Consider the following 23007-nt stretch of genomic DNA (forward strand, 5'->3'; position numbering starts at 1 on the left):
ACCGAGTTCAAAAATTATTCAACGTATTAAAAGCTCTTAGAGTTAAGGTAACATTAACATGCAATAATTATATTTATTTGTTTGTAATATGATTATTTCTTGTTTAGTCTGAGTATATTACACATAGCATATAAAATCATCGCTATCAGAGTATCTCAGAGTAAGGTTCACGTGGAGGCTCGGCGCGTGGGTGAAGCCTCGAGGGCTCTGCTTTGATAGCATCTTGATTAAACGCGTTTGTTTTACTGATTAAAATTATTTTATTACGACTTTGAATTACTAATAAATTTTTAAAAAGCCTTAATTTAATTGGAATGTTTATTAATTAAAACAAATAAGTATAACGCTCCTAAAACAGAGAGGTATTCAGAGATACTCATATTACAAATATTATCCCTTGCCTTCACAAATCCATACAACTACTTGGTTCGTTGTTTGCGGGTTATTTTAATGTCGCATTTTATTAGCATTCCAGGAATTTAGAAAGTATACGTTGGGTCGAAAATTTATTGTGTACGGTTTTAAGAAAAGCAATTGTTTGTGTACATGTGTAAAGTGAAAATTACACGAAGTTGCAGTAGTAAGTGTGTGGTCACTGCTACTGGTCTATAATTTGGGATATTAAGGATAACAACTCGAAGTTGTACTTAGTAATTATATAATAAAAGTAATTATCCTACTTGTGTACTTTGGGATAGACTTGCTGGGGCTAGATGTTGCGAATATCGTACATAAACAAGTAATAAATTGCACAAACAAAGATGTCATAAACAACATAGCAGTGTGGCAATGTTTAGCGGGTGTGATATGGGTGTTTAAGCGGTGCTCGAGGGACCACCCATCAAAGTAACAGTTACTCGCGGACGTGTTAATTAGCCGACTCGCAGCGGATATCGTAATAACCGATCGCTATGAGAACGCTCTCCTCACTATTCACTATAAACGATTATAGCGTAAAAACTAATGTCTGTATTTGCCGCACTCAGGGTTATTTTTGGTGAATTAAATAGTCGCTTAGGGATGATTCCTTTCCTGAAATTTGTTTGTATTCACCGACTTAAGTTTTATAGCGAGCGATTAATTAAAATTGCCCTATCGAATTGCTTCAAAAGTTCTTCGTCTGTTCTGTTATTCTGGTGACTAATTATTACAAGCTTTGTTTTAGGTTAAAAAAAAAATAACTCTACAGACAGGTCTATAAAAAGTCTACAGTCTACAGATGTAGCTATAGCTCTAAAATGAAATATAACATCGCACGCACAAGTTTGTAGATTAAAGTCTTTAAAACGAGTATCGATTTTATGATCCGTGTAATTTGAAATGCGTACGGAGAGAGTTCAGCTTATTGCAAAAAAATGTACGAGCGCCTATAACAAAAGAATGTTGACTGTTGATTGTTTTATAGTGATTGATATGTTTGCGTATTAGTTTATGTATTTACAATTTTAATGATACGATTTCTCGGTGAAGTCGACAAGCTACAGTTAGATTTAACAAGATGTTAACACAAGTCAAACTTAAGTAATCGGGTGCTGACACGAACAAGCTAATAGAGTAGAACGTAAGTTAAGTGTTAAGTATGATGTTTAATTAAGCTCAGCGAGTTGTAGGTAATGAGGTGCGTACACTTGCAGGGCTCTAAGTGGCGAGTCCGGCCCTGCGCCGCGCTCTTACTAATTAACCGATGATTTTGATAAATGGTGGAGACGGGCCTGTACGCTGGTGCCAATGGCTTAACTGTTACTGTAGTAATTGATTAAGTCATGTACCAACTGTCTGTTTAATGTTTTACATGAGTTAAATTGTATAGTTTGAAATACTGACATAGTTGGTGTCTCACAAAAAAGTTGTCGAAATATTTTTGAATATTTATCTTTCACTAAACATTACGAAAACATGGATTTTTGTATTATTACAATACACGTATTCATTTATTTATCATATTTTTAATATAGTACATTTCATATCCAAAAAAATATATACAAAACATATTATATTAAAAATAGAACATCACCGGCTGCGGAATCCCATGACTCAAACAACTAGTGGTCAGGGCTGCAGAGACAGGAACCTTCTCACGATGCGCGCGGTTTCTAGGATAACTGATTTTTGTATCGGGCCCTTAATCCAAGTGTTTAGCGAGTGCTTCTTGAGATGTTGGTCAAAGCTCTTCGCTATCAGTCCATGAAATCGACTACCATTATTCCGATATTATAATATAATTATTTATATAGAAACATATATATTTATGTATACATATACTTATATGTAGCAAAGATGTGTGTTTTAATATTATTGGTGCAGCCAATGTTGACTTGATAACTGTCAGACATCAGGCGTCAGGTAATTAATAAAAATTTTGAAATCAGTTTGCAATAATTAATAAAAAAGTATAAATAATTATTTTATATCGTCCAGCCCGTCTGCTTGCTTGTGTTTCATCTCGTTACAAATGACCGCAGTCCGCGACATCAACGTGTTAATGTTAATCAACACAATATCCGCTTACATTTAAATAATTTAGAAAGTGTATCATAATAACTAATTTATAATAAAACAACACAACAATCTCATATTTCACGTATAAATGTATGTCGCACGTTTAATCTGAAGATAAAAGATTACTTCAAAACATAAGAATTAAACCTTTATTTGACAATCATTTAAATAATATAATAAATAAATAAGGTCAACTTTAGTCATACTAATACACTTACCGTGAGTTTCTGAGACTAAAATCTTTGTATAAAACATATCGTCATTCCTTCAAACAGAGATAACAATATGTTTTAAATAGAGATTTCAGCCTCAGAAATTCACAGTTTTTGTTTTATAAGACCTGAAGGATAGAATGTGCGTTTTATTTATTCTATAAAAGCCTCGAACAAATTATAAACGCATATACATAACAAAACGTTCGAAGACGTTGTAACTGTCAATTTTCGTGTTCCAAACGATCATTTATACAAATTATTATACCATTTAAATTAATATGTCGCAATGTATCAGATTTCACTATGAAAAAAGTAATCGAATTAATATTATTTCGTATTTAAATAAATAATTACATCATATCATGAAATGGTCGCAGCGAAATCCTGACATCAATGTTGATAGCAAAGATGTTTTTGAAAAATAAATAGAACATATCAAACTTTCCTGAGACATTTTTATAAGTAAAGTAAAACCGCTATATTAACTATTTTTGTTTCGCGTAAGTTTTCAAACTCAGTCCACAAATCCAGCCCTGTAATTACTTACCACTAACGGGTCCGACATAAGTCGGTACCACCGCTCGACTGACATTACAAAGGCGGAGAGCATTTGATGAAAGGGTTGTTTTCACAGCCCAAAATACCTGTGTAAAACATAATATTATCTCTGTTTTGTCATTGATATTGTGACACATATTGGTCTCAGAAACCAACGATTAGACATAACGAGTTAGTCGCAGTTTGGTTTTTTTTTGGCTTTACGAAACTAAATGTAATCTCGTAGGTAATTGTACTTAGCAGTTTGTTGCGCTAATCCGTGTCTGTGTGCTTGTTTGTGTGATCTATGAGACATGTCGACATATCTCAGCGTCCAACCGCGTCCTGCCGTGTCCCGCTGCGTCCCGCCGAGAGCAATCTCATTATTTTTAAAACATAGCACACTTAAAGCGCACTATTAATGCAAAAAATTGATATATGAATACAAAAGAAGTGCCTGGAAATGCATGCAGTTGATGTTAAAGCTTACAATTGGGTTTTTTTAACGATGTTTTTAATTTTATTATCATTTCCTTTAAATATTGTAATGCATATCAAAAATATCTATAAAATCCCTTTTAAGCAACCTATTATCAATATAGTAATACAATAAAAAATAAATTCCAGCTTGATACCTTCACGCGTTTTTGAGAAAAAGGGTCTTGACGGACGGACAACAAAATCGGAATCAAATCCAAGACGCCCGATATATTCTACCCGCAGCGCTACCAGATCCTTATCATTATTTATTAAATAAATTTAGTTTGTAAGATTAACAAGCGCCGCGCCGGTAAAAAGTACCGGCTGAGGGCAAACGTAATGGTCTCACTGCAACAGGATTCCTCGCAACTAACTCGATTTATCACACGGATTAATTCGAGTTTCAATGGTACGCACTGCATTTGTATAATTTAGTTAATATTTTAATGTTTGAATTCATGGAATGATTTGCTCTCATACTAATTAGTACGGATGTCTTATACACATTCTTATTGGTGGAATTAATATGACGAAATTAATCTTGTAAAGTTCAGCTTGTTATCCGAGAAACACGGCCATGAAATGTGGAGATTTTTTTTAGTTAGGCCCCTAACTAAGCTTGTCTCCTAAGGCAAGCGATATGAATTTTATTTTTAAATATGCGTAAAAATTGTTTGAAGTTATTTTTTTAAATTTAGAACTATTCACATACGCAATATTATCGTCATAATGCTGTTCATAAGTTGTTTTCAATATTCGAGTGCACGCAACATAAGTTAGAAGGTCTAATGCAAGAGGGTATTTGCCAGTGCTCGGGGCTCGCTCTGCGGCTCGTGGGTTCAACTATACAAAATGACCTATAACATGGCAGTTATTGTAAGCTGACTTTACTACTGTTACACAAGTCGTATCCACTTGCGTTATAGTTGCTGACAAGGAATTAAAGTTTCTAGATGTGACAAAATATTTAAAATCTATATCAGTTGAACATTGATCGCCACCTAAATGGAATTCCATGATGAAAAGGTTATCGCGAAACTTTCTATAAAGCCGCGGTAATATGAGTTGTTCTCAGCAGTATTTACAAATATTTACGTATTAGGGTCCTATTAGGAAAAAATTACTCCTTTCTAAAAGGATATCAAGGTAGTTTCTTCGATGTTGCGGATGTAAGTGTGTGATTAATATTAGGAAACCGCTGTTACCAAGGTAAGACAAGTCTAATAAGAAAAAATTGTAAGCCACATCTAGTTTATTTATATCTGTGTTTGGAGATGCTCGTGTCGTTTGGGTCAAGGCTCGCCGCTCACATGCGCCTGCACCGCCTGCATCCGTACCAAACGCAATCTTGCTAATGTTATAAATGCAAAAGTTTTGATGTATGGACGTTTGTTACTACGTAATTCTAAAACAACCTAACGAATTGGATTTAAACACAGATATAATACAGCTTAGAACAAGCGAATAGGCTATAAACTTTTTTATTTAACGTTAATTTTAAGTAAAGTCGCGGGTCTTCGCTAGTTTCTACTAAACTCCACGTCTCTTGTATCCAACACGTTCTTGTGAAAAGCTATAATTTCCATTTTAAGTATGTCTCGAAGCGAGAAGTGTCATCGGCAGTTAAGGATCTATTTTACAATTGCACTGAGAATGTTTAGGGTTGTCACCGTGTTCTATAGATGACAAGTGTTTCAATATTTGCTCTCCAAAACATCTTAAATTAGAAGGATAGTTAAACTGTTTGTACTTTTAATATAATTTATTTTGTCATGGCAGGTAATTACTGTCAAATAACATCCTTTTTATTTAAACGAATCAATTTATATTATGTACATCTTTATACATAAATCTCAGCGTTATGTAAACCTTTAGGTAAATAAATCTTATAATACATTATCACTTGATTTACATACAAAAACCTTAATTCCAAATGAATTCCATGAAAGTTGTTAACAACCAATAGCGAAACGTGGATTTTAATACAAAAAAGTCGGCTTTAGAAATCACGCATTAATTCGACTCTTATCAGCATTTTAATGACATAGAATATGTCTTAGTAAAATAATTGTACAAATGTCGTACAAGCAATCTACAATACGTTTGCTCATTACGTAATTGCGTATTGGAATTGATAAGTAACGATTTGCATAGAGGAGGAATATTGAGTAGAGCAAGGCGTGCGAGGGAACGCCCAGTCTCATGCTTCTGACACATAAATAATGAACACATCCGGAGTTAAGATAATGGAACCAAAGGTCACACTAAGTGTACTCGTTCCGTACTCGTGTGAAGTTTGAAAATAGTGCGCTACGTTCGTAAATTAAGAAAGCAAATCAATAATTCTATCTGCGTAATATACCGTATTTGATTATCAAAAAGTATATTATTGTTTTTAAAAGCTTCGCTAATTTATTTCTAGCTGATTTGGTGTGAGGTGTCATTCGATTCATATTCTTCTCTTAGTGTTATGTACAGTCAGGGCCGTTCGCGGTGTTCCACTTACAGGGTGTTCGCCAATTTTTGCAAAATAACCAATTAGGTAGTAGTGAGTTGCGCAAACGATGGCATAACAATAAGAAGCAATTAGTGATTTACCACTGACGGAGCTTTTTCCGTACAGACATAATTAAAGTATTCTATTGGCTACTTTTTTGACGACGTCCTCTTAATACTTACGAAACATTCAGATGACTGTCGCTTTGAATGTGGTGTGTCACCAGATTCCCAGATAGTACATTCAGGTGTGATTTGTGGATTTCTATGTTTATAATAACGTCGTCTTCTTCTACAAAAATCAGAAGGTTAATTTCCTTTAAAATTTTCCTATCTTATCCAATTTTACGTTTATGTATTTAACAGGTTTGGGGTATACTACAGAAATAAAAATGAAACTATGTAAGTCGAGTGCATGATTATTTTATTTTGTACGTCTCCGTGGAATGCATTTCTTTACAAAACATTTTGTAAACACAATTAAAAAAAAACACGCTACTTATAATTAATTATATACAAACGTACCACTGGTAAATTACTTTATCTGAGTATGTGATCGAGATTAAATTTCACTATATTGAGTACATAAGAGAGACAAACTAATGTTGTTACTTTGAGCAAATCCATAGGAATGTAAAATACATCGAGTATACATCTCATACAAATATAATATAAAGATTTTAGTAATAAAAATATATATAAAATCAGGTGCAGTTTTAGCATTAACTTACATAATATAGCGATAGTTTCACTTTGCACCCGAACGTACGAACATTTAAAAATCCACAAACGTCATGACAAAAACAATGAAAAAATTCTGCTAAATCAAATAAATTATATTCCAAATTATACAAAAATATATTTATCCATTTGTGAAGCAAAAGTTAGTCACGACACCCGGCTGTACTTCACTGTAACCCAACAATTAACCTATCGCTTACAAGTTACGAAATAATTTATTATTTACAACAGATTTTGTACACGAACCTTCAACCGGGCCTAACTATCTTCAACACATTAAACGCTACTTAACTTACGTATTTGGGATAGACTCTTTAATCAATCGATAACAAACAAACTTCGCCCAAAAAGTCATTTTTATACTTATTTTTAAAATCACAATCCGATTTACTGGCCTTTCTTAATAACAATATAATATACAGTTCATCGTAACGATATTTATTAATGTCTATAAAGGAGACGTCACACTTTGGTCGTCAAGTCTAGAGGGTGCAGTTTGATTCTTTTGATCTGCGTGTACGCCATATCCTCCTCCTCGCTGACGGAGCCGCCCGCGCTCACAGAGTCCCCGTCTTCATTGTCCGGTGCTATAATTTCACTGTCATCGGATCTCCGTCGTGCCGAGCTAGACCTGCCGTCGGACTTGACAGAGAGATCCATGGGGTTCTCCTGGAGCGGCGATTCTGAAGTTCTCCTTTCCGCTGGTGGTGTAGGAACAAATTCGGCTTCCGATATAACGTCCTCCTGTGGTGTGGGCTGAGTCGATCGCTGATGTTTCAAAATCTCGTCTAAGAAGAAACGCTTCGATGAGTCAGCATTGTGATCATCGATTCTCACGTCGTTGTTGTTCTCAGCCGCCTGCCTTAGCGCAGCGTGGTCCAGCAAATGTCTAGAGTATATAGGGTGGAAGCCGGGCGGGAATAGAAGAGGGTGGTTCGCAGCGAACGGACTGAATGGCGGAGGGGGTAAGAATGGCGAATGGGGGAAATGGGGCAAGGTAATATTGGCTAAGGGGTGCGGGACATACGCATCTCTCGGAGGCGTTAGTGGCCTATCCGGCGGCCGCGATTGTGTGAGCCGCGACTTCTCATCAAGTTTGGGAGAGGATCCGCTGCGATGAGAGTCCGGTGAGCCGGAACAGGGTGCTTTGTAGTCGTCGAGCCCAAGTAACGCTAGCTCCTCTTTCGTCCTCGGTCTCGCCAGCCCCGGGAAGAGATGCGGTGGAAAAGGTGGCGCAAGATGATGTGGTGAAGGTGGCACTCTGGGTGGCGATCTCGATTGCGCCGCCTGCTGCTGTTCCTGCAGCAGACAGTGGATCTTGAACCAGTTGGAGCGCCGACCATACCGCGAGCCGGACTTGGACATTCCGACCATGAGACATTTGCGCAGCCGGCACGCTTTGCACGCAGTCCGGTTCTTCTTGTTGATGACGCATTCTCCGTTGTTCTTGCACTCGGTTATGGAGTTGAGGTTGTTGTACGAACGCCCGAAGAATGACTGAAAAGAAAGAAACAGATTGTTTAAATAAGTTGTACAAACACATTCTAAATGTGATTCCATTTACACGCGATGGAAATAAATAGGAACCAGTTTTCCAGAAAATTGTGATAATTAAAGATATGTTAATAACATAAATTACTGTGTAAGCGATAGATTAAGCTCTCTTTGCACGGCCAGTTGGCCACCGCTGCAGCGTGTTGCCTTGAAAGTGAAAACGATGCCTTAAAATTGTCGTGTTCACGGTTTGCCGACGTCATTTCCGTTGGAAATAGGCCACAGGCTCGGTTCCGGTCTGTTAGCCGCCTTTATGTACGGTTTCGATTTGTCTCGACCTTGGGATTTCGCTTCATTATGTAACGCCATTGTTGTTTCACTTAAAAGGAAGTTTACCGTAAACTCGGCCGTCATACTTTGCATTTCTGGAATCTATTAAACTTTCAATGAGATTGGCTGAAAATTTATTCAATATTGTCATTTCTGATTTGTTTTCTTTAGTCTTATAAGTAGAAGTTGATGTATACTAGGATTAAATCTATATTTATAGTTGCTATACTGTTCCTTGACTCGCGTAATACTTTCCAAACCTATGCCATATGGTTGTACAATTGAAAACTAATAACGGTTCTTTATAGCGCATTAACTAATGTGTCTATCCTCGCCTCGGTTACTACAACACGTAGCTGGATTGCCAAAACGAGCAAGGATCACGGGGTGAATGATAAACGACATACGTTTGCAACGATCGCGTCATAGATGAGGAATTTAAACTGAAACAATGCCATCTTTAAACGCGTTGCGCGCGTGCTGTGAATTTTAGTGTCCCCCAAACGTCGCCAGCTACTCGAGATTATAAGTTGGATAGCGCCGGTTACTACTGGCCGGTATAAGTGTCCTTATACTTTTAGAAACTAACAATTAATAAGTATATCTTTATCGTCTTTGCAAATCTTATTGAATTATGGACTTCTAATCAGCTTAATCATAGTCATTTACTGCACACCAAACACAATGACTTGTTTGATAATTAAAATTCAAAAGTTCATGTGTTTGATAAATCTATAATTAATAATGAACTTTAAGTCCAGTGTTGCAAAGTTTAATTTAGACAAAGCACATAATCATTTGATACGGGTATTCCTTTGAATTTAACTTATGTGTGAGATTAAAACTTTATAATAGATTATATTAAACTAATATAAAAGACCTTGCATTGAATGTATAAAATTAAATTACATACTAAAAATTAATTTTGCGATGTAATACAAAAGATAAAGACTTTATTGAGAGTCTCATTTTGTTATGATTTTGAAAGGAATCATTCAAATTCTAATGTTAAGTGGTCGTAACAAGAGACGATGACAACTATTGAATAGTTCCTATGAAATAACAGCAAAAATATATTTATATAACCACGATAAATATATTTAATTATTAATAGAGCTGTTAAAGTAATTAAATAATATGTAATTTGAATATTATTTAATGAAATAACCTCAAACTCTTAATATTTGATTGAGTTCTAAGAAACAATATTGTCAACAATTTATAGTCAAGTTTAATAATGTCAAAGTGTTTGTAGGTTATTTTAGAGCTGAATAATAAATATAGAGATGGACGATCAACATTCAAGTAACCGTGTACGTAGTAATGCGAATGTAGATAAATTTAGTGCGCGGGGCGCGCCGGGCGACAGAGCCAGAGTTACTGCGACCCTAGCGCCACCTGTGACCCGACGACCGGACTATATGTCTAGGCGACAGCGGCGGCCTGAGGACGGCTTGGGGCACCAACTTGTTCCCAACACACGTTTACTTAATGTTTATGGATAACTTGCCACTAAACGGATTCGCGGATTTAAATAATTCCTTTTTGTTTTAAGTAACTAAATTTTAAGTATAATTATTTAGTAATAAAATCAATCTAGCTTTGAATGAAACGCTTCCGTAAACGTAAAACATAAACGTTTGTGTCATTTTTTTTTAGAATTACGTGTTTTAGTGTGCAGCGTGTTTATTTTTTTATAAATTTGTTCTACCGTGTGATTGTATTGATGTTATTTAAATTGTAATCTTTAATATTAAAACCGTCAAAAGTTTTGTGTTGAAAACGATACAATTCAAAAGACAAATCGACCTTGGAGTGGATTAAAAAAGTCGTTTGAAATATATCAAGTAGATTTCCTTACAATGTGAATTTATAATTATATATGACATTTGAGGTCCAATTTAGTCGCAAAAAAAACACTGAAAAGGTAGCAATTATATTTAATCACTAATTTAAATACATTCATGCATGACTTACTAGCTGTACTTGCTAGCTTGGAGTCAAACAAATAACTCGTTTCCTACGATAGGTGGCGCTGCGTTAAGACACTTCGTTTGACGATACCATAGATAATAAATGCAAGGATTATTCTCTTGTTTTATTATTTTTTTACATTTTAAGAACATTTATAAGATGCCTGATTTGATTATTAGAAAGTTATTTGTTTTTGCAAGTTTGTAACTACATATGTCTATTATGTTCTGTTTTTAAGTCTTGACGGCTCGTTTTAAAAGGGCGAAGTGTTCGATATCTTATTCAATATGGTGTACAGAAAGTTATGCTTTTGAAATTTACAGTACGTTAAGTAAATCTGTATACTTTTTTTCTCAAATATACAAGAAAATATTATAAGGACACTTTTATTCTTATGCCATATAAGCTTGTAAAGTCTATAAAAGTTGACACCTCACAAGAAATAGTTTTTCTATCATTTATGTTTTACATTCAACTACAAGTGACAGTAACCCAAATATGGATAACAGATTATAAATATTATTTTAGTTATATTTTTCCAATAACAGTAAAGTTGCTTAGAAAAAGTTTTTGATGATGAAAAGAATGACACCGTCTTTTTTCATCTTCAGTCATAAATCATAAATTAGATATAGCCTCTTTATAAACTAAGATTTCCGTTTTGTGTGTTATATTTTAAATTACAAACAACCATATTCATACACAGTTAAATGTATGGAGATAGTTTGTATGAAGAAATATGTACGTCCAATGTTCATTTATCTTAAAAAGTAGAATTATTTATTGACAACTAAAAATGTATGGTAAAACTTTTTTTTTTCAATAAAAGATTTATTACTTAATATATAGTCAACAATGAATTAGATTGGAGTGTGTGTATGTAATAATTAAAAAAAAAAAGATTTTTAAAATTTTGTTTTGGATAATCTTCGAATGGGTTGGACCCATTGTAATAGAACTTTTACTGGAAGGAAGCTTATTTGTGTATTAGGGAGAAATATATTTTTTATTCTTTGCCGACGAAGTCGCGGGCAATAGTTAGTGAGTAATAACTTTTTAAAAGCAGTCTAGATAATACTTAGATTTATAACTGAGAGCTAAGTGCTAAGATGCTATAACGACTATGCAACGTCTCGAGTCAAGGTTTGTGAAGGCAGCTTTGTATTTAATAGCGGAATAAAGGCTCACTTTTATTATGTGAACGCATTATACGTCTATGTATCGGAACTTATTATTAATTTATTACCGATATTAACTAATGTATAAGGATAAGTTAGATTTATTAAAATGTCAATTTATTGAGTAAATAAAAATGTGTTTAATTTTTTATAATATAGTGTAAATTCTTTTTCATCGAAAATTCTAATATTAAATTCGTCGAAATTTCTAGACTTTTTTTTTTATCAAAAGGTGGCAAACGAGCGAGCGACCACCTGAAATCGCTGAAATAGCGAAGCGACTGTTGCCCATAGACATACGCAATTGCATATGCGTTGCCTACCTTTAATCGACGGAGGAGATGATGCACAGAAAGAAAATATCTTCCCTTTCCATGCATCCTCTCATCCGGAAAGTCCACTTCCACTTCCCATCCTTTCCTTAGAAGAAAAAGGGTGGGAAGGGAAAGAGGACTAATTTTGGCCTCCGGGACGCACACTCATCAGACGAAACGCGGAATTGCTTCCACTTGACGCCTGTCTTCTGTGTGGTCGTGGTATTTCACCGGGCGAGCCGGGCCGATTTGTGCGAAGATGTTAAAGCGGGCTCTACCACTGTTAAAATCCTTCTCTCCATTTGCTCGTACCTTTTAGTAGCGTTATATAGAGTATATATTTTAAGATGACAGATGAAGTATTATCAATTTTATTACACAGATATAAAAATGTTTAAAAACATTTCTACATTTAATCGATTACGATATTTAAATTTACTATTTGTCTGTACAGTATTAATGTATTCGGAAATAGCATAGCTTCGAGTTTACGTCGGCCATTTTCTAAGAACCTATGCCCAGTAGAGGTTTATCTATTATTTGATTATTCAGCGAGGGGATTCACGGGCAAGCTGTTAGCAATTGAATTGTATATTATTGTCCGCGTACAGTTAACAGAAATGCATTATAAGTTTAGAGTAATCGAAATGGTAGACGACTCCTTGTTTTAAACGTACTAGTTGTCGCTTGCGACTCTGTCCGTGAGGAATTAAAATAACCTAATTAGTAGCCTGCGTTCTTGCAGACTTTGTTCTACATCTGAGAAAAATTCGTTCAGCGAGAACGATGCAGGCGCTCTCGTGATACCTTCAAACAAACATCCATCTAAACATCCGCATATATAATATTAATAAGATTAAAACGAATGCGCTAATCGCAAATTTACCAAAAGAAAAGGAAGGTCAGTGTTTTTTGTGTTTGACAACTACATACATTCGTTTCATTTGTGTTAAAAAAATAGGGGTTTTAATTTTTGTTTTATTTTGCTTTGAACTGAAGATAAAAGAATTTCTGACGTTTTTGAATTCATTTATACGTTAGTATCCTTTAGAATTTGCTATTGGCATGATGAGGTCAGCTTTTATCGCAGCAAATACCTAATAGCACCAACAATGTATGGCCCATAAAGACTGGCACAGAGCAAATTTGCTGGCACCATTAAGACCTCATAAAGTAAGGTATAAAAACTTATGGCACGCGTTTTATAGTGTTTTCTTTAGAGGTTACCTACCGCAGAGATCTTGTAAGATGCGCCTAATAGCTTAGAACTCGTTTACTAAGTAACACTCGAGTACTTTACTTAGGTGGAATATTGTAAATAGTTTGTATCAAGTTAGCTATAGTATGGCTAAGCGCTTATTTATTGTATAAACACAATAGACTTGCATTCAAAAAAATTAAAGATTGAACTAAGTATTAGTCGCTAGAAGAATGCAGTAATTTTTATATTATAACTAGAAGTTGATAAGAGAAAGTCTATATAATAAGTAACATCTAGTCTTATATGTTTCACTTTCTGATCATTTGCGCCAATTTCAAGTGAACCGAGTGACAAATTATCTTTGTTTCATGTGCAGACGGTCAGACAGACAAACATAATCACGCTCAAACACGAAACAAGCGTGAGAACATTCAAGATAACATTACAAACTGTCTGACCTCCTAAACTGTACATCTTCGACAAATTTAATTTCACAATAAAGAAATAACGTTACCTCGAAGTTGGGTACTATGTACGATATTTTTAAGAAGCGAAATTGTTTGAGGTTATGTTTTACGTTTGATGGTATAGTGCAGCGCGTCGTGGCGAGTTTTCGTTCGGAAGCGGTGACCCGCGCCGCGCCAACGATGTTTTGATTGTGCCTGACATTCCAATACAATCGATTATTTGTTTAATATGACTCGATATCGCAACCGATTCTGATGTCATATCTGTATCCGGTTGTTCAATTGAACTATATTGTTTTACCGCGCTTTATTAGTTAACACAAACTTTACGAAAAAATTATTAAGCATTGTAAAACAAATTCGGATTCTTCAAGTTTTAAATACGAGTTTTATAAATTATGATTGATTATGACAAAGGTAAAACATAAATAATGTCGCGAGTGACAACTATTGCCATGCTCCAATAAATCTATCGGTTTGCTAACAATTGCGTCCATTGACAAGTTTCGAAACCTTCGTAAAACAAAGACAATTAACATTCAGGATTAGTTTAAGCGACAATCGTCTCTGTGTCAAAATATTGAATACGGATCGAGCTGTCAAATTCGCATGACATCGATTATGGGGGTAAATAAAATCTAGTGAGTGAATCGATTGTCCGTCACAATCGCGACGAATCGATTCCGTTCGCGAATGATATTGCGAATATTTCAATATGACGGCCGTAGCGGCAAATCAAGCGAATTATTTTGATCTAGTTCATTTAGTATTTCTTTTGTTTGATGGCTTTTTGTTTTACTGAGCGAAATTGCATCAAAACATTGCAATTCAAATTCGTTACAAATATTTTTTTTAAAGTAAATTAATTATAATCACTTTTGATTAATTCAAAACAGATAAGAATGACATATTTCGTCTATTCATTTTCCTGTTTTGTAATTTTTGTACATGTACCTTTTCGTTATAATCGAACTTTTTTATTGGTAATGACAACACGCGTATTGACATGTTAATAGAGGAAACGATAAAAGGATTATTTTCCTACAGTTTCAAGTATGAGCCTTTTGAATGTAAGTTTTTTTGCGATGCGGTATTTATTGTAATTTTCCTCAATACTTAATTAACAATTATATTTCATAAGTGTATTTTACTAAATATATATAACCAGACGATTTTTTATATTTAAAAAATAGTTAATTTTAAAGCTCATTATGAGTTCATAATTTCTTGTTACGTCTTTGTCTATATTATCTTAGCAAATAATGATATAAAGAAGTTTAAATTAACAAAAAAATGCAAACGTAGACAGTCGATTAGTAAACCATTTGTCAGAATTAAAGCGGAAAGTTCCCGCATACATCTTACCGCTTTAATAGGCAATTGTATCGTTTAAATTAATTCAATTCGCACAGGATCTAGACTTTAAATAATTACAGAGCACTTAATAGCTCTCGTTAGAACTGGTTGAAATTGAAACGAGTTACAATTTACAAAACCACAATCCAATTAATTCAGTAAAAGGGCCGCTAATGGCGAACTTTTTTTAGCTACCGTGGTTGACAAAAGTGACAATGGCGGCGCCACTGTCTTTGTCCCCAAACAATAAACGATTACGCGCAGACGATTCCCGCTCAAACTTTTAAAAACAAATTAGTCGAGATGATTTATTGCTGGCCAGTTACGAAAGATTAGTGATGTGAATGTATTGAGAATAAGTGACGATTAAAATTATATGTCGATTAAAGAATTCTTTTCATATTTTTATATTAAAAAAATTAGTTAATGAAAAGTATGTTTTATCAAACCGTTAAGATTATTTTTGTTATTTCTTATCGGGACATCTTTTCTACTTACGTAGAAAAATGAGCACAATAAAAGGATTAAAAGTTTTATTTATTTTAGTACAAAATAAACTGCTGCTCGCTCAAAAATCGATATCTAGAATATGGCACCGCGCATCTCTACTTCGAGTCCAAAACGTTTCCATAGATAGTTTTCCGTTCGCGTGCTGTATCGCAATTTGAATGTGCTCTCAATAGCAATATAATCTGTGGCGGGCGTGCAACCTGCAGCCCGACAGTCACCGCTGATGGTGAGCTGGTGACATGATGCTGGGACATCAACTTATTTCCTAATATTAAATAATTTTTATATACATTTAATTTCTGTTTGCAATGTGAAGCCGATTTACTAGTAGATTATAAAATGAATGCATCTTACTAATAATATAAATGTGAATGGATGGATGTTTGTTAGATGGCATCTCCAAAACGGCCGTATGGATCTCGCTGAAATGTGGTATGATGTAAAACATACTTTGGCTTGGCATAAATAGGCTACTATTTACATTAGGTGTCGCGGCCGACAGCTAGTGTATATTAACTATTGATGAATCCCATGTAATATTTTTTCTTAATTGTTAAAGATCTGTGTATGTTGAGAAGAGAAACTATCAAGCTATATCTATTAACATACGGTTAGTTGTTATTGCTTTCTAACATAACTTTTTTCAAAGAAACAAATGATATCACTGCATGTCACTTCGGCGTCCATCTAATGACGATGTGAACACACATCAAACCCGGTACAATGCGGCACAGTGCGGTACTGTACCAGGCACTATTAAGTATGGTACAGTGCGGTACAGTGCGAGATAATGATTGCGTTAGGGCGTTATTGGAGCAGAGACAAGTTCACACGTTTTTGCCGACCCATCAATCACTGCCCACCATTAGCCGCTAGCTACTGATCTCTGACTTGCCGTCGAAGACTACCAGTTTAATATTATGTAATCTTACTTATATCTTATCGTATTTAAAGTTATTAGATGAATGGAAAAAGCACTTCACCGAGTCATAATATAGTTAAAATACTGGGTATTTAGGATTAAGGAAGTTAAAAAATTATTATTGAATAAATTTCTCTTTCAGAGTACAAGGACAATCAGCCACAACACAACTTTTATACGATCACAAGGGATAACTAATTTAATGCAGCTAATATATGTCGTAATTAGTACAAAAAACACGCATTTTTTGACAAAACGTCATTTATATTTCTACCTATTTGAATTGTAATCAGAGCTTCTAAGTGGTACTAAACAAGGTTAGGTCATCAGTCAGTAGTTGGCCAATTTGAGGCATTTCGGTTAAATCGCGTTTTGTTTTTTTAAATTACCTTTCAATGTTTCGTCGGCGGTCATTTTCCGGAGCCTGCGCGCATCCGTTTCTCAATGACTCGTTTCCGACTCAAACACCATGACCAAACTTTCGTGTAACTTTGCTATGATCGTATCACATAGTATTGTTATGATTAGACGTTCATAGCCTTGTGTCTGGATGTATGAATGTTGTATAATAATTGTTACTTCGAATCCTAGCAAGGTTGCTAGCGTTTATGGTTTCTGACTGAAGTTACGGTTAGGAATTAAACGGTTCACCATAATATTTCAGACCTTCTAACAAAGCAGGTAACGGGAAGAAAAGATTTTACAATCTAAATAAATAGTTTGTCTAGAAATATAAAATCTTTCGTCATATTGCCGGATAAATATTAAACTTTTCATGCTTAACATATTGATGTTGTAAAAACGCGATTGAAGTGCCCCCACGCCATTATTTTATGTTATTTTTAGGCAATTGTTTTATCGAATGTCACGTGTTTGAACAAATGAAGATCTTACTTGAAGGTAACGTTAACCGTTGACTCATAACCTATTTAGGAACGGTAAACAATCTAGAGTCGAGTATTGTTTACGCGGTTAGTCGTTAGTGCACCACGAATAGACCGAAGCGTGCCAAGCCGTGAGTAATGACACCATTTAAAAGGGCCACGACAGACTGATGAGATCGCAATTGGCACAAAGTCAAGGATACGCGCGAGCGGACGCCTCCTGAATATACTGCCGTTATAAAGTAACTTACTATGTCCACTCTACTAAATGTTTTAACTTAGAAATACAACATTTTTTTATGAATTATACATAACATTCCATATTTAATACTCCTATTTGGGCGGAAAGTTTATGAAAATTCGTTAGAATGTTTTTGACTGTACCGCTTTTAAATATTATAGAGCTGCATGGTTAGGTACTGTCACTAGCAAAAGTGTTATCATATAATTAGTATGCGTAATTAATGGCAATCGATATCGGATGTTACGTTGTATCGTAACAGAGCAGGGCCGTATCCTGCGACATTTCCCTCCCTCTTGCGCAATCCATTGTGCCAGCAGTTCTGTTCCAATTGATGCAAATTGCTTTAGCGCAATCCAAAGCAAATTTAAAACAATACAATTCATTTCGAGTCGACCTTATTCGGTATCTACATGGTAATCGAGATAATCGATTAAGGAAATTAATCGATTTTTTAGTTATTCCATCTGATTGAAAAGTTTACTTGTTTAAATTAATTTTGTCAATAATATTACTATATTTTGACTATTTCATCAAGTAATGTCTGTACGGATTCATTAAAAGATAAAAAACTTAAATTCTAGTTCCCTCATCGTTTTTTTCCGTTCCGAGTTAAACCGAGTAATTATAGAGTAAATAAATACAGATATAATTAACCGAGAAATCGTATCAATAAATTATCGATATGGTTCAAGAAAAAAATGTGTACCGGAACATGTTGCGTGCCGATCGAATTATTGACGTGTATCTCCCGGACATATAATACATCAGACAATCACCAAACTTATCCTTATTTTATTAAAGATAAGGTCGATATTGTATTATTCGTGTGTTTGTTTTTATTAATGTTACTGAGGATGAATCAATTCTAAGTCGGAATTAAACGCAATTAACGTTGAAAATTGTCGATCTGATTAAAAGGATATTTGGCAGCCCTAGTTTCACATTAGCTATTTGTTTACAATGTTATATATAAATACATGTATTTATTAAAATATTTATCATATTCCTGTCCCTTTCTCTACGGAAGGTCAAGACAGTATTCTTTCTCTTTCACACAATCCATACTTTTAGATATTATTAGAATCCATTGGTGAGAATGACGTGCTTTCGTTGCAAAGTGCAGAAGGTGTTTCCAGGAGGCCTGCAATAATTTTGATGAAACTTCGTTTAAATGTAAAATATAGTATGGAAGAACATATTGGCTACTTACTAAGCTTTTTCTAAAGCCCTCGCGGACGGAGTCACGGGAAAAAGGCATAATATAGCAGTTTTAAGGTAATCGCTTAACCTCTTTTAAATTAAAGTTTTCGTGACAAGTGTTAAGTTAATTTGAATTTTAAATGAATATCGTTTAAGACGTCGAAGCTGCCTGTGCATTGGGTTAGAATTTCATTTGCACGCGAGATAATTAATTTAGAAAAGTGAATTAATTTATTAATTTAATTATTAATTAAATAATAATAATAATTTTTAATTATTAATTTATTTTAATACTTATATTAATTGTGTCTACTTTTTGTTATACGAAAAAAGTCAAATAACATAGTAGTTAATAGTTTTTTTAATACTAACTGTCGCCCGCGACTCTGTCCGCACGGAATTAAAAATACATAATAAGTAGCCTATGTGTTCTTCCAGACTATGTTCTACATCTACGCCAAATTTCATCAAAATCCCTTAAGCCATTTCGGAGATACCTTCCAACAAACTTTCATCCATCCATTTGCATTTATATTAGTATGATTTTTTCTATTTTTTATGTTTTGGAATTAATAACTAACTAGACGTTGTTATCAGTGGAAATGTTAGTTAAACGTATTTGACGAGATCTAGTAAGCAATTACAGCGATTGGCTACAGTTCTGAATGTACAAACAATTGTTAATTGCTTTGCTTTTCAATGTATGTAAGTCAAGTCGTTTTATACGCTTTAATTTCTTAGCATTTCGAAGAATTTAAGTAATAAAAAAGTTAACTTATATAAAACTAAAAATTTTATTATCTATAGCAAAATCTATCAATAAAATCTAACTAGTTAAAAATTATTATCAAATTTGCAAAGGTTTAAAACTTTCGCCACGTCAGTGAGCCCGCGACACAGTCTTTCATATTTCGCCAGTTAGAAAAGACATCAAACAAAAACGACATAATTGGTAATCCTATTTCATTATCATTCATTATCAGCTCACTATACGTCCCCACCGAGGGGCTCGGAGCCTACCCTAAGTTAAGGGTGATTAGGCCATAGTCAACCACGCTGGCCAAGTGCGGGTTGGTTGACTGCACACATATCTTTGAGTTTCTTCTCATATATGTGCAGGTTGCATCACGATGTTTTCCTTCACCGTAAGAACGTCGGATAAATGTACATATGTAAATCGAAAATCGAAAAACACATTGGTACATGGCGGGATTCGAACCCAGGACCTGCAGATTGCAAGTCGAGTGCTTGACCACTGAGCCTATTACGGATTAGGTAATCCTCTTACAAATTAAATATTACTTACTATATCTAATACAACTGCTTATAATATAAATTAATCGTCATTAAACAAGCCGTAGTCCTTGATACGTTTGTTAGAGAGTTGTAGATTTGCTGCGAACTGACTTTATAATTTGTTTCCTACTCATCAATTACAGTTATTATGTCGAATTCAATAAATTGGAACAGTTAGGAGAAACGTCAGACATATGTTTCTAGACTTATGCTTTTTTAATTTTTTATGGTTTATTGAGACTAGACACATTAAAACCTCTTTGGTGGCCACGTGTAACAGAGAGAACGGGGGTCTCCAAGGAATGTTCCGGAAGTCCTAAGCACGAACTTGTTACCAGAGAGAGATAGTGCTCTTCTAGATTAATAATAATATAATGTTTACCTTGCATCCTTCACATGTGAATGCGCCGAAGTGAAAGCCCGCCGCCGGCTCTCCGCATACTTTGCACTTTTGGTTCATCTGAAATAACGATATAAGTATGTTAATATCAAATATAAGACAAATAGGAATATTTAAAAGATGATAAGCTGTTACTTAGTTGATCTGTAGGATACCTCTAGTGAAGGTTTCTCACAAGAAATTTCAACTAAGCGGGAAAAACAACTGAGAAACTTTAACTCTCTCTTCCCCGATAGTATTATTTATTAATATATTTCATATTGATAAAAAATATTGTAGTAAATGGGTCTTCTAGTAAAATTCTAAAAATAAAATAAAGATAAAATGCAATCACCTAAGAAAAAGCGTCGGTACGTAGTTCCAACTCAACATAGTAGCTGTTATCGGTCGACATAAAGTTGTGCGCGAATGAAAACCGCCTCAGAAACCCAATTCAGTGTTAATACGCCGTGACGGAGATCGGCCATTTTCCAATCAGTCATTTAGTTGTTAATTTCGAGGACCACGGCGCATGTTATTACAGAGTTTGCGATAAACTCTAAGCTGATATACGATCAAATTGTTTTTTAATCCATTTTTTTTTAACAAAAAAAAAAAAGAAAACTAGATTAAGTTAATTAAAACATTTTTTCATACTTATTAATTACTAAGGTAAAGATATTTTTGTTTTCTCATTGAAATTATTGAAAAATTAAAAACTACTAAACCTAAACCACACAGAAGACAGGCGTGAAGTGAAAGCAATTCCGCGTTTCGTCTGATGAGTGTGCGTCCCGGAGGCCTAATTTAGTCCTCTTTCCCTTCCCATCCTTTTTCTTATAAGGAAAGGATGCGAAGTGGAAGTGGACTTTCCGGATGAGAGGATGCATGGAAAGGGAAAATATTTTCTTTCTGTGCATCCTTTCCTCCGACGATTAAAGGTAGGCAACGCATATGCAATTGCGTATATCTATGGGCAACGGTCACTTCGCTATTTCAGCGATTTCAGGTGGCCGCTCGCTCGTTTGCCACCTTATGATATAAAAAAAAACTATTTTTTGAACAATCGTCGGGTTTAGTTGCTAGTATTTTATACAAAAATTATAATAAAAGTACTATAGAGCTTGATAAAAATAGACTGGAACAAAGACAGATAACAAAGCATACAGAGATGGATTAAGAACATCAACGCTATAACAAAAGAATAATATTTAAGTGTCAACATTCAGTTGTCTTTAAATTACAAATAAATGTAATATAAAACTAGTGAACAAATTCCCTTATAAACGGTTAATAGTGAACGGTGAATGTGTTGTGAGGATTAACGCAGATTGTCAGCCGTGCGATATGTCTTAATGTTGGTATCGAGTTAACTTACAAAAGCAATTAACAATAAATTGTGGAAATGACGCCATTACAGAGACGCAGCAGTATTATGGAGACGCTAGGGACTTCTGTTGGAAACATTAAAATTATTTTTTATTTTGCAATATACTTTTATGAATTCTTTTGATATTGATAACTCTGTGGCATAATACTTAAAAGGTTGTTTACCTTTAGACTGTTCTGGATGACTGAAAATTATGATTTTAGGTCGCTTTCTTATTTATTTTTTAAAAAATTGTTTAAGTGCCTAAAATGCTTGATATTTGCCTTTAAATTACTTTAATATTGAATTCAATAAGTTTATTTTGTTAATTATTACACATGCATTTCTTCCTTGGTTGGTTTTATTAATATAAATTAAGAACAATTAATCTGTTTTATTATCTGCTCAATCCTTATGGTCCCGAGGGACACCCCGCATCTGCCCGCGACCCCCTCTGTCCCCCCAGTCACCGGGACTCAGGATAAATCGTCGAGATGCCACAGATTATGTTATAAAGGAAAATACGATAGGCTCCGGAGGTCTGTGCGCGATTTATGCCTCCGCAGACCTTGTACAATGCTAATTTATTTCGTGTTGTTTATTTTACTTACAGTCTGTTAATTTTATACTATGATACGTACTAACTGATTTCTTGATTTTATAAACAAATTCCACACGGTTATGTTAGTTGGATATTGTTTACGAATTTTAGTGCAGAAGTAAAATATAAAATAAATGTTTTGGTTACATCTAAAATCATACCGATAATTGTCATAGACACTAAAGTTAAATTGTGAGGATAAAAAAGAGACTGCATCTTAAACTGATAGAAAAAAGTTTGACCTATTGTGAAATCTATAAGCCTATACACATTTCTTGTAAATTAATTAGTATTTTATTGAACCAATATCGCAATTCATT

At 34.4% G+C, this 23007-nt stretch overlaps 1 protein-coding gene across 2 annotated transcripts in view; it reads right to left on the reverse strand.

Moving 5' to 3' along the window:
* Window positions 1–6673: 6673 nt before the first annotated feature.
* The window catches only part of LOC106121521 (knirps-related protein), a 58459-nt gene continuing 42125 nt past the window's right edge, over window positions 6674–23007 (reverse strand). The window contains exons 1-3 of one of the 2 annotated variants that reach the window (XM_013317223.1): window positions 21073–21147; window positions 20721–20798; window positions 6674–8465 (exon numbers count right to left, since the gene is read on the reverse strand). In XM_013317223.1, the coding sequence (XP_013172677.1) occupies window positions 7431–8465; window positions 20721–20798 (1113 nt within the window). In that variant the 5' untranslated portion in view covers window positions 21073–21147 and the 3' untranslated portion in view covers window positions 6674–7430. Of the gene's footprint in view, window positions 8466–20720; window positions 20799–21072; window positions 21148–23007 lie in introns of those variants that run through there. The other variant, XM_013317222.1, reaches the window with a different exon arrangement.

The sequence above is a fragment of the Papilio xuthus genome, unplaced genomic scaffold, assembly GCF_000836235.2.
Source record: "Papilio xuthus unplaced genomic scaffold, Pxut_1.1 DF826945.1, whole genome shotgun sequence".
Taxonomy (NCBI): Eukaryota; Metazoa; Arthropoda; class Insecta; order Lepidoptera; family Papilionidae; genus Papilio; species Papilio xuthus.